The sequence below is a fragment of the Cebus imitator genome, unplaced genomic scaffold (assembly GCF_001604975.1).
Source record: "Cebus imitator isolate Cc_AM_T3 unplaced genomic scaffold, Cebus_imitator-1.0 Scaffold48, whole genome shotgun sequence".
Lineage (NCBI taxonomy): Eukaryota > Metazoa > Chordata > Mammalia > Primates > Cebidae > Cebus > Cebus imitator.
In genome coordinates, this window is record NW_016107363.1 from 7,077,549 (window position 1) to 7,089,580 (window position 12,032).

General features: G+C 38.0%; 1 protein-coding gene across 6 annotated transcripts in view; it reads right to left on the minus strand.

Moving 5' to 3' along the window:
- LOC108303546 (sarcolemma associated protein) overlaps positions 1 to 12,032 on the minus strand; it is a 171,425-nt gene that overhangs the window by 53,736 nt on the left and 105,657 nt on the right. For 2 of the 6 annotated variants that reach the window (XM_017527466.2, XM_017527464.2), the window contains 4 exons: positions 11,444 to 11,612; positions 11,305 to 11,355; positions 10,778 to 10,828; positions 4,451 to 4,513 (listed from right to left, as the gene is read on the minus strand). In XM_017527466.2, coding sequence (XP_017382955.1) covers positions 4,451 to 4,513; positions 10,778 to 10,828; positions 11,305 to 11,355; positions 11,444 to 11,612 — 334 coding nt within the window. The remainder of the gene's footprint in view (positions 1 to 4,450; positions 4,514 to 10,777; positions 10,829 to 11,304; positions 11,356 to 11,443; positions 11,613 to 12,032) is intronic. The other 4 variants (XM_017527460.2, XM_017527461.2, XM_017527463.2 and 1 more) reach the window with 4 other exon arrangements.

The following is a 12,032-nucleotide window of genomic DNA, read 5'->3' on the forward strand; positions in this document are numbered from 1 at the left end:
CTTACTATTACTTAGATATTTCATATTCATGTATATTTATCAACCTCTTGCATCTGTAGCTGTCTTTTTAATATTTAAAGCAAGCTTTATTCTGTGTTATAAACACAGCTAAGTATTTTATACTATTTTAAGTGAAATGTTCAATAATAAAATAGACATTAAAAAGTAAAAAGGTTTTCTTTCTTTTTTTGGTTTTGTTTTGAATTGAGACAGAGTTTCACTCTTGTTGCCCAGGCTGGAGAGCAATGGCATGATCTTGGCTCACTGCAACTTCTATCTCCTAGGTTCAAGTGATCCTCCTGCCTCAGTCTCCTGAGTAGCTGAGGTGGGACTACAGATGCCCACCACCATGCCCAGCTAATTTTTTTTTTTTTAAGATAGGGTCTCTCTCTGTTGCCTGGCTGGTCTTGAACTCAAGCAATCCCCCCGCCTTGGCCTCCCAAAGTGCTGGGATTACAGGCATGAGTGACAATGCCTGGCCTCTCTCACCTTCATCTTAATCTGCCTAAATAGCACCACATCTTTTTTTTGTTTTTGAGACAGAGTCTCGCTCTGTTGCCCAGGCTGGAGTGCAGTGGTGCCATCTCAGCTCACTGCCACCTCCGCCTCCCAGGTTCAAGCAATTCTCCTGCCTCAGCCTCCCGAGTAGCTGGGATTACAGGTGCCTGCCACCATGCCTGGATAATTTTTTGTATTTTTAGTAGATGCAGGGTTTTACCATCTTGGCCAGGCTGGTCTTGAACTCCTGACCTCGTGATCCACCCGCCTCGGCCTCCCAAAGTGCTGGGATTACAAGCGTGAGCCACCACGCCCAGCTGGAATGCGGTGGTGTGATCTTGGCTCACTGCAACCTCCACCACCCGGGTTCAAGCGATTTCCCTGCCTCAGCCTTCCAAACAGCTGGGACTACAGGCACGCACCACCATGCCCAGCTAATCTTTTGTAAGATTTTAGTAAAAATGGTGTTTCGCCATTTTGGCCAGGATGGTCTCCATCTCCTTACCTTGTGATCCACCCACCTGGGCTTTCCAAAGTGCTGGGATGTTGTATTTTGTATTTTTAGTAGAGATGGGGTTTCATCATGTTGGTCAGGCTCACCTTGAACTCCTGTCCTCAAGTGATCCACCTTACTCGGCCTCCCAAAGTGCTGGGATTATAGAGGTGAGCCAGCTCGCCCAACTCTTTTTTTTCTTACAAAGAGATAGAGTCTCACTATGCCTTAGGCTTGAGTGATCTTCCCAACTCAGCCTCCTGAGTAGCTGGAACTACTGGCAAAAAGTTTTAAGTAAGCCAGTAATAACAACAAAACAAAACAAGGATTTTTGCAAATTATAACCAAGTAAACATTCTTTTGATAATTACTTGCTCTCATTTCTTAGGATTCAAAATATAAATATTAGAAATTCAAAATAAAAATCTTTCTTCTAAAAACGTGTATTTTTTGTTTTTTTTGAGATGGAGTCTCGCTCTGTCACCAGGCTGGTTTGCAGTGGCACAATCTTGGCTCACTGCAACTTCCACCTCCCGGGTTCAAGCGATTCTCCTGCCTCAGCCTCCTGAGTATCTGGGTTACAGACGCGTGCCACCACCCCCAGCTAATTTTTGTATTTTTAGTAGAGACAAGATTTCACCATATTGACCGGGATGGCCTTGATCTCTTGACCTTGTGATCCACCCACCTTAGCCTCCCAAAGTGCTGGGATTACAGGCATGTGCCACAGCGCCTGGCCAAGATTTGTATTTTACTTTTTTAGAGACAGGGACTTGATCTGTTGCCTCGGTTAGAGTGCAGTAGCATGACCATAGCTCACTGCAGCACTGAGCTCCTGGGCTCAAGGGGTCCTCCCACCTCAGCTTTTTGAGTACCTAGGGCTGCATACATGTGCCATCACTCCTGGATAATCTTGTTGTTGTTGAGACGGAGTCTCGCTCTGTCGCCCATGCTGGAGTGCAGTGGCACAATCTCAGCTCACTGCAACCTCCATCTCCCGGGTTCAAGTGATTCTCTTGCCTCAGCCTCCTGAGTAGCTGGGACTACAGACGTGCATCACCACGCCTAGCTAATTTTCTGTATTTTTAGTAGAGATGGGGTTTCTCCATGTTGGTCTCAAACTCCTGACTCAAGTGATCAGCCCGCCTCAGCCACCTAAAGTGCTGGGGTTACAGGCATGAGCCATAGCACTCGGCCCCTCCTGGATAATTTTTTAAAGTTTTTTTTTTTGTAGGGACGAGGTCTCACTATTTTGCCCAAGCTCATCTCAATCTCCTGGCTTCAAGGGATCCTCCTGCCTGGGCCCATCAAAGTGTTGGATTACAGATGTGAGCCACAGCACCTGGCCTAAAGATTTGCATTTTAGATTATATATTCTTTTAGTTGATTATCAGTGGACACCAATTATTTTGCCCCAGATCCCTGTGCCAATTTCCCATAACAATGAGATTTAGTAATTAGAAGGTAACAAAAAGATGTGCTAATCTTTGCTTTATAAATATTGTTTTAAAAGAACAAAGGAATATGACACATTAAATAAATTGCCTCAAAATAATATTAAACTTAATACTGTAGTATCAAAAACTGCAAAAACAGAAGCTCAGCAAAAACCATTAAATGAAATTCTCAGTTTCCTTGAAGGATCTCTAAGGAATATAACACTTGATGTGTTGAATTTGTGTCTGTTGTAATTAAGAGGTATGACCCTTACAATCCCCAAGTGATCCTGAAGTAGTGGGGCAGGGTGGCAGGGAGCACATATGCATGAATATCTACAAAATGAAATTATGGGCATAAAAACTTGGGACCCACATTTCAAATAAAGGGAGAGCAGAATGAGAAGAATGCCTGAGAAAGTATTTGCTTGACAGGAAAAAGCACAGACATTATTAACAAATCTTTACTACACAAGACGACCTTTACTTAATAAAACCAAGAGAATATGATAACTTCACAATTGTTAATAGATATAAGCAGCTTTTGTGACTTTCAGGTAAAAAGGAATTCATTATACCTTTCTTCAGAATTCAGCAGAGGTCTAAATCACTTCAAAAGCCAATCTATCATCTTTTTTTTTTGAGATAGAGTTTCATCTTGTTGCCCAGGCTGGAGTGCAATGGTGCAATCTTGGCTTACTGCAACCTCTGCCTCCCGGGTTCAAGTGATTCTCCTGCCTCAGCCTCCTGAGTAGCTGGGATTACAGGTACCCACCACCATGCCCAGATAATTGTTTGTATTTTTAGTAGAGATGGGGTTTCATCATGTTGGTCAGGCTGGTCTTGAACTCCTGACCTGACCTCAGGTGATCCACCCATCTCAGGTTCCCAAAGTGCTGGGATTACAGGCATGAGCAAATGCCACCATGGCCAGCCTTTTTTTTTTTTTTTTGAGACACAGTCTTGCTATTTTTACCCCAGGCTGGAGTGCAGTGATGCAATCTCAGCTCACTGCAACCTCTGCCTCCTGAGTTCAAGCAATTCTCTTACCTCAGCCTCCCACGTAGCTGGGATTACAGCTGCCTGCCACCATGCCCCGTGAATTTTTATATTTTTGGTAGAGGTGGGGTTTCACCATGTTGGCCAGGCTGGTCTCAAACTCCTGACCTCAGGTGATCCACCTGCCTTGGCCTCCCGAAGTGCTAGGATTTACAGGCATGAACCACTGTGCCCAGCCAAGCCACTCTATCTTTAAAATATTTTATTTAGTTAGTTAGTTATTTTGAGACAGTCTTGCTCTGTTGCCCAGACTGGAGTGCAATGGTGTGATCTCAGCTCACTGCAATCTCTGCCTACTAGGTTCAAGCGATTCTCCCACCTCAGCCTCCCATGCAGCTGGGATTATAGGCATGCGCCACCATGCCTGGCTAATTTTTGTATTTTTAGTAAAAATGGGTTTCACCATGTTGGCCAGGCTGGTCTCAAACTCCTGACCTTCAGTTATCCACCTGGCTTGGCCTCCCAAACTGCTGGGATTACAGGCTTGAGCCACCACACCTGGCCTCTTTAAAATATTCTTAATGATAGCCTTGTAAAACTTCCCAAGGCTTTGTAGTTGAGGTTAGACTGTGGGACAATGTAATGCTACTACCTCTCAAGAAAGCTCCTGCTACTCTGAGAGCCATCTTCAGAATGGAACACCCAAACTAAATAATTATTTTTGTGGCTTAATTTACTCTTAAGAAATTTATTAAGGAATCTGAAAATTAATAAGCTTGAAAGTTTCTCCCCTTTTTATGGTGGCTAATATGAAATGCTCAGCTCTGTGAAGGCAAATCCAACAGAAATATTTTTCTCAAAAGAGAGAAACAGAAACAGTATGAAAAGGTTTGCGGCTGTCTGAAGATGGCCTTTTAAGTATGTCTGCTATAACAAACACATTGACATCCTCATTTTACCTCTCACTTTTCAGTTTTAGCCCCTAATTTCATCAAAATTAATGTGAAAAATATTCTGTACTCACTCTGGCATTCTATGAATTGATGAATAAAAGTGCAGTCCCCGCCACTCTTTGAAAGCAAGTGCTCTAATAAAGAAAGAAACACCTTTAAGGATATAGTTTGTTGCTGTCTTTGAAAACCAACAGCAAAGGTAGGAAAACTGATATGTATAAACCTAGGTACTACTAGACTAATAAAGGCTCAATATATTTTGTTACTAAAAGCAGACATATTTTGGAGTCAAATGACTTAAAATTATTATTAATTTGTACACTGAATGGTTAGCTTTTAAAGGTGCAGTTTTTAATCCAAAGAGCTCAAGAAAATCACACAAATATATTGCTTTAAAATGGTTCCACTTTAATGGTTCTTCCACCTTTTGTCCATTAGAGTTCAAAGAATACCCTTAAATAATTTAACTTTGTCATTATTAAATTAATTTTCAAGTGATTGTTCTATAACACTTCCTCTTCAAAGCTATTCACAGTTAAGAGGCAAAAGGTAAATACTTTAAGAATATCATAATGCCATAAAAATTTTAAGAAACTGATGTAATATTTTAAGATTTACATATTCATTTCACAATATTCCCTTATGAGTCACCTTAATCTGTACCTCATACAGTATTAAAACATTAAATTGTTTATCTCTGCCCAAATGATCAAAATCAGTGTCTATCCATTTCAAAATAAGAGCTTGGTAAATGGTCTTGCCCAAGTCAAACAGAATTTATTTTTCATTTAAAAACATGGATAGAGACAATACAAATCTAACAGAATAGTTAAATTAAAGTTTCAGCCCTTTTCTTATAATAATCTTTATTTGTTGTGATTTAAAGAGTTACTTCTGAATCTGGATAATGTCCTCGACACATATTTATACTTGATCTTAGCCAAAAGGCCGAGAAGCGATCAACATGTATTTATATCGTTCAAAGCTACCAAATCGATTTTGGAAGTTAAAGTGTTAAAAACATATTCTGACATGATGACTACCTGGAAAGTGTGAAAGCACCAGCATCTGTCAAAGGGGACACGAGTTAGCACCACTCTCCCTTTAAAAGCCTCCTTCCCCTCTCCTCCATCTCAAGCCATGTTACTCCTCAATCGTCTCAACTTTGCATGAGAGGCAGACACCACCTACTCTGATCACACCTCACCTCTCTTTACATACTTCCTGTTAGTTATCTTCTTTAATTCTACACTAAAATCTATCATTATGCTTTATGTAGTTACATGGTGAGCAGAGCCTCCTGTCTATCATCACATCACCATCAGTATAAGACAAAAACATGAGGGAAAAGGGTCGATAAAACTTGTGTTTTGGAGAGACCAATGCATTACATACCTAGAATACTATACAGAGATACAATATAGTCTCAAAAAGAAAAAAATACTAACTGCAACAGAAATTTGAAATAAAAAAGAAATCTAATAAATAAGAATTTGATAACTGGAACTAGGAAAAGCAAAACAGGAGCCCTCAGTAGAATAGTAACTGCTCAATAAAAAGTTGTTCTTCATAATCCTATTTTGGCTATGGTAACACTTTCAAAACTCAAACTATATCATCATATTAGATGAATAAACACATTTGGAACCAAATTTTAACTAAAGGACTTTAAAAAACATATTTGAAACACATTTCAGACCAACATCAAAGGACTTAAGATATTTATTAAAAAGGGACAGCCCACCATTACTTACAAAGCTAACAATCACACTTTCATCTGAACTCTATATTAAAATATTTACTAAACTGGTTTAAATGAAACCCAAGATTAATATAAAAAGATAGAGAACCACTGTAGTAAAAATACATTTTATTTATATATATGAGTTTCCTATGGATTTTTATTTATATACCTGTGCTGTCCAATACTATAGCCATTAGCTACTATAGTTACTGAACCCTTCAAATGCAGCTAGTTCTAACTGAGATGTCCTAAATATAAAACAAATGTACAATGATTTAAATGACTTAGTAAGAAAAAAGTAGTATAAAATATTTCATTAATAGTTAATCTATTAATAATTTTAATATTTATTAATATTTACATATTTTAGATACTGTAGACAAAATATATCATTAGAATTTGTTTTATTTGTTTATATATACATTACAGAGATGGGATTTTGCTATGTTGTCTAGGATCAAGTGCAGTAGTTATTCACAGGTGTGACCATGGTGCACTACAGCCACAAACTCCTTGCCTCAAGGGATCTTCACACCTTAGCCTCCCAAGTAACTAGGACAACAGGCATGTACCACTGCACCCAGCTTTGTATATTTTTAATGTATGTGATGGTAATTACTGAGTGTCAACTTGAATGAATTGAAAGATACAAAGCATTAATTCTGGGTATGTCTGTGAGGGTGTTGTCAACGGAGATTAACATTTGAGTCAGTGGGCTGGGAAAGGCAGACTCACCCTTAATCTGGGTAAGCACAATGTAATCAGCTGCCAGTATGGCTGGAATATAAGCAGGCAGAAAAATGTTAAAAGAGAGACTGGCCTACCTCCCAGCCTACATACTTCTCCTATGCTGGATGCTTCCTGTCCTCAAACACTGGACGCCAAGTTCTTCAGTTTTAGAACTTGGGGCTGGCTTTCCTTGTTCCTCAGCCTGCAGGTGGCCTATGTGGGACCTTGTGATTATGTAAATTAATACTTAATGAACTCCCCTGTAATGAGTTAATACTTAATGAACTCCCCTTTATGTGTGTGTGTGTGTGTACACACATGTGTGTGCATGCATGTGTATATATATACACACATATATATACACATATATATACACACACACATATATATATACACATAGACACACACACACACACACACACACATGTATTAAAAATTGAATTCCTGGGCTCAAGAGATCCTCCAGATGTATACCACCACACTTGGTTAATATTTAAATTGTGTGTAGAGACACAGGCCTCACTATGTTGCCCAGGCTGGTCTCAAACTCATGGCCTCAAGCAGTCTTCCCTTCTTAGCCTCCCAAAGTGCTAGGATTATAGGCACATGCCACCACGCCTCACTAATTTTTTTTTTTAAATTTTTTTCTTTTTACAGATGGTATCTCACTGTGTTGCCCAGGTTAGTTTCGAGCTTTTGGGCACAAAAATCCTCCTTCACTGGGATTACAGGCACAAGCTACTTTGCCCAGAAGAAAATTTTAAACTATGTATGTAGATCTCATTATATTTATTTTTTATTTTTTTGAGACAGGCTCTCACTCTGTCACCCAGGCTGAGTACAGCGGTGTGACCACGACTCATTGCAGCCTTGACCTCCTGGGCTCAAGTGATTCTCCCAACTAGCCTCCTGAGGAGCTGGAACTACAGGCGCACACTACTACGCCTGGTTAATTTTTTTTTTTAATAGAGATGAGGTCTCACTATGTTGCTCAGGCTGGTGTTGAACTCCTAGACAAAAGCAATCCTTCTGCCTTGGTCTCTCAAAGGGCTGGGATTATAGGTGTGAGCCACCACACCCAGCCTTATGTTTATTTCAGACAGCACTGCCCTTTACTCTCTAAGACATATTCAAATTATGCTTATTAGATTAAGACACACAAAAAATTTACAGTACAAAACCTGGGCTTTTAGTAGCTACATTATATTTAAGTAATTTTAAAAATGTGATTCACTGAACGTATTATTAATTTTAACTTCTTTAGATATTTAAAAATATTCTCACAACTATAGTTGGCCCTCTCTCTACTATTTAAATAGCAATTTAGTTAAAATTATATAATATGGGTATGGACATTGGTAATATTGGGATACTTGCTAGCTAATTTGTTCATTATTATACTACAAGTGATTCAGAATGGAATTATGTGACCTATCTTATTCCAAAGTCCATTTTTAACTAAGTGTTGGTGTATGTCCAGAAATTTATTACTCAGTTTCTTTTAAAATATTCTATTAGTCACTATCACACCACTCAATATATCACCACCAAAAAGCAAGCACACAAATAAGGGAAAAATAATTATATCAAGGAGTTGCCTTTAAATATCTAAAATATTTATTCTTAAAATCAAGGAGACTTTTAATAATTATATTAATGCAATATGAAAACAGTCTATTATTATTCTCATCTAAATCAATTGGAACTGGAAAAAAACTGAAGTAATAATTTCACAACTCTAAATAGTATAAAGATGGTTCCATGTACATAAAAGGATTCTCTTAACTGAAGGAATGAAGAGAAGGTTCTCAGCCTGGGTTAATACTAACATTATTAATAAATCTAAAATCAAGAGAGTGATAACTAATTGATTTTTTTTTTTTTTTTGAGACAGAGCTTCACTCCATTGCTTAAGTTGGAGTACAGTGGCATGATCTTGGCCCACTGATTGCAACCTCTGCCTCCCAGGTTCTAGGGATTCTCCTGCCTCAGCCTCCTGAGTAGCTGGGATTTCAGGTGTGCGCCACCACGCCTGGCTAATTTTTGTATTTTTTGTAGAGACAGGGTTTCACCAAGTTGTGCAGACCGTGGTGGTCTCAAACTCCTGACCTCAAGTGATCCACCCGCCTCAGCCTTGCAAAGTGCTGGGATTACAGGCACAAGCCACTGCACCTGGCATGAATTTGTTTTTTTTTTTTTTGTTTTTTTACATACAGTATTACATTTCATATCTGCATTCAGGAAAATGGGTGTTATTAAGGAAAATAAAATGACATGTGTTCAGAACTAGGTGGATACCTGGCATGAATTTGTTTTTTTTTTTTTTTTTTTTTTTTTTTTAGACACGGTCTTACTCCCATTGCTCAGGCAGGGGTGCAGTGCCGTGATTTCAGCTCACGGCAGCCTCATCATCCTGGCCTCAAGTGATCCTCCCATCTCTGCTTTCTGAGTAGCTGGGATTACAGGCATGTGCCACCATGCATGGCTATTTTTGTATTTCTTGTAGAGACAATGTTTTGCCATGATGCCCAGGCTGTTCTGGAACTCTTGAGATCAAGTGATCTGCTTGATCCCAATGAATATAAACTACACCTTTAAAAATTCTCAAATTGATATTCCATCAAATTGGAATTTTAAAAAGTCAATGTATTTTACACAATATACATAGAATAGTCAAACACCAATGATTAATGAACATTTTTCTTGAGAGTTTCAAAATTCATTATATATGCAATATGAGGTTTTGACCTTGCAGCTAACTTATACACAATTACCTGAGTCTATACTGCCAGTTCTTGATTAAAAACCAATCAAACAAAACAGAACCAAAAAACCCACCTTACTTTATCAGTATGATTGCTGCTCAAAGACTTATGATATCCCCTGATACATGGAAAAAATATTTCTCTCTCTCTCTCTCTCTCTCTCAGACAGGGTCTCACTCTGTCACCTAGGCTGGAGTGCAGGGCTCAGTTAACCCTCCCACTTCAGCCTCCCAGGTAGTTGGGACTACAAGCACATGCCATAACGCCTGGCTAAGGAAAAAATATTCAAGTTCTGAGTGTCAGCTCTGATATCTACCATTAATTTCTGTAGAAAACTGAGATGATAGGCAAGCAGATTGGTAAACACAGAAAAGACTTTTATTTCTACTGTACTCCAAGCACCTAGTACAGGGTCTGGCACACAGTGCTCAATTAATGTTGGATGGAAGGGGAGAGGAGGAGGATGACTAGGGATCTTCAAGACCGAAGGATAATAGAGGTCACTGGGTAAAAAGTACCCCATGTAGTGACAGGAAAACCAATGGCTATATGTTTTTGGCAAGAGAGTACCCATGCTGTCCTGAATGAAGGGTCACAGAACCAACAACTAATAAAAGATTTTTCTGGTGGCAGAAAAAACTGATCCTGTTCTCTCTGATCAGTGAAACAGATGGATAAAGCAGTTTCTTTCAAAGTGAGATTTGAGTAGGGAAAATAAAAAATAAAAAAAAGTGAAGAATAAAAAGAAAGCAGTTTCTATGACATGTCCAAGGGCTCAATAAGCTGTTAAATAAACTTGAATGTTTTAAATGGGGGTCAAGTATCACTGGAAGCAGAACTTGATGAAACAAAATAGTACCACAGCTCTTTGAAAAACAGAGTGGGGAAAAAGAGCTATATTAAAAATATTGCTAAAGTTGAACTTTATCATTTTCTTATTATTTGAGTAATTGAAATTTGCACATAACAAGAGATATCTAAGAAGAGATCACAGCATCAACTCTTACAAAATAAAGGAAAGCCTGATTTTTAAATGATGGGGTTCAATGATCTGTGAAAGCATGCTTTTCATTCCAAACACTTTAAAGCCTGAACAATTTATCCTGCTTAACTACTAAAATGATATCATAAAAGAAAAATATTTAAGTTTTTTACACTACCTTTTTCTGTGCTCCCATTTATTTTAGGTAAGAAGTCATCAACTTGTATCCCTAGGATTAAGACAGTATATCATTGCCTGATCAAAGAAAGTATTACTTTAAATGTGGTCTCAAGTGTAACCATGGCATTCTGTATTTCTAAGATTAAGATTATAGAGGACACTTTATTTTTACTAGAAGGATTCAATTTGCCATTTTCTATTAATTCTGGGAAAAGGCTATAACTGCTTAGTGGCCTTCCAAAGAACCTTAAAAGAAAAAGGATCCTGCTGTTCATATGCTTTTCTTATTTAAATATCTCTAGGTAGAACATCTCAGATGCAGAAAGTTCACTCATCTCAAGGAAAACGATGATGCCCACTGGTGGCGATCAAGCGTATTTTTAAAGAAAATTTTCTAAAAGAGTACAGATACTTTATACCTAATATGTAAAACACGCCTTAAAATATTCAGTGTGAGACAGCAAACAAGGTCAAAAGTTTAAGGATAAAATTCAGGTTTAAGAAAGAAATTTGGATAACACCTACCTAAGCTGCTGCATTCTTTAAGAGTTTTCTCCTGAAGATGTTCTAACCGTACTGTAAATAAAAGTCCAAAAAAAAAAAGGTATTTCACAGATAAAATGAAAAAGTAAAATAAAATCAATTTCTGGATTAGCTAACTTACCTTGTAAAGCTGTTAGCCTTTCATTGGTGAAATCATTATCAGCTTGCAAAGCTTCTATTTTTGCCTGGAGCTCCTGTTCTTTTTCTTCCATTTCATCTATTTTATGTTGTAATTCTTTTTTCTCAGCCTGTCCTTTCTGTTGGATTTCCTCTTGTTTTCCCTCTGCTACCTAGAGAAATAAGAAAATTCAGTTATTTAATAAACCTAACGTTGTTTTAAGAGCCCTAAGCCAGGAATGCCTTTATTCACTTAAACTTCTAAGAAAAGTGTTCAATATTACAGAACATTATCTGTAAACCTGACATTTCTAAACCAGTAAAGATTATAAAGACAAAGGCTTGATGTCAGAAATTATCTGCATTGGGTTATTCCTCCATAACACCCAGGAGAGAGAAACTTGGGAGGAAGCAAGCAGGCTCAGTACACATAGAGGCGAAAGGACAATGTGGAAAAAAAAATCATACTTTTGAAGAGGGAAGTGAGATTTTTCCCTAAAATTACTATTATTTCCATTTTTAAGTTCTAAAATGTTAACATTCTGAAATTTCAAACAAATTGTTTTTTTTTTTTTTTTTTGAGACGGAGTTTC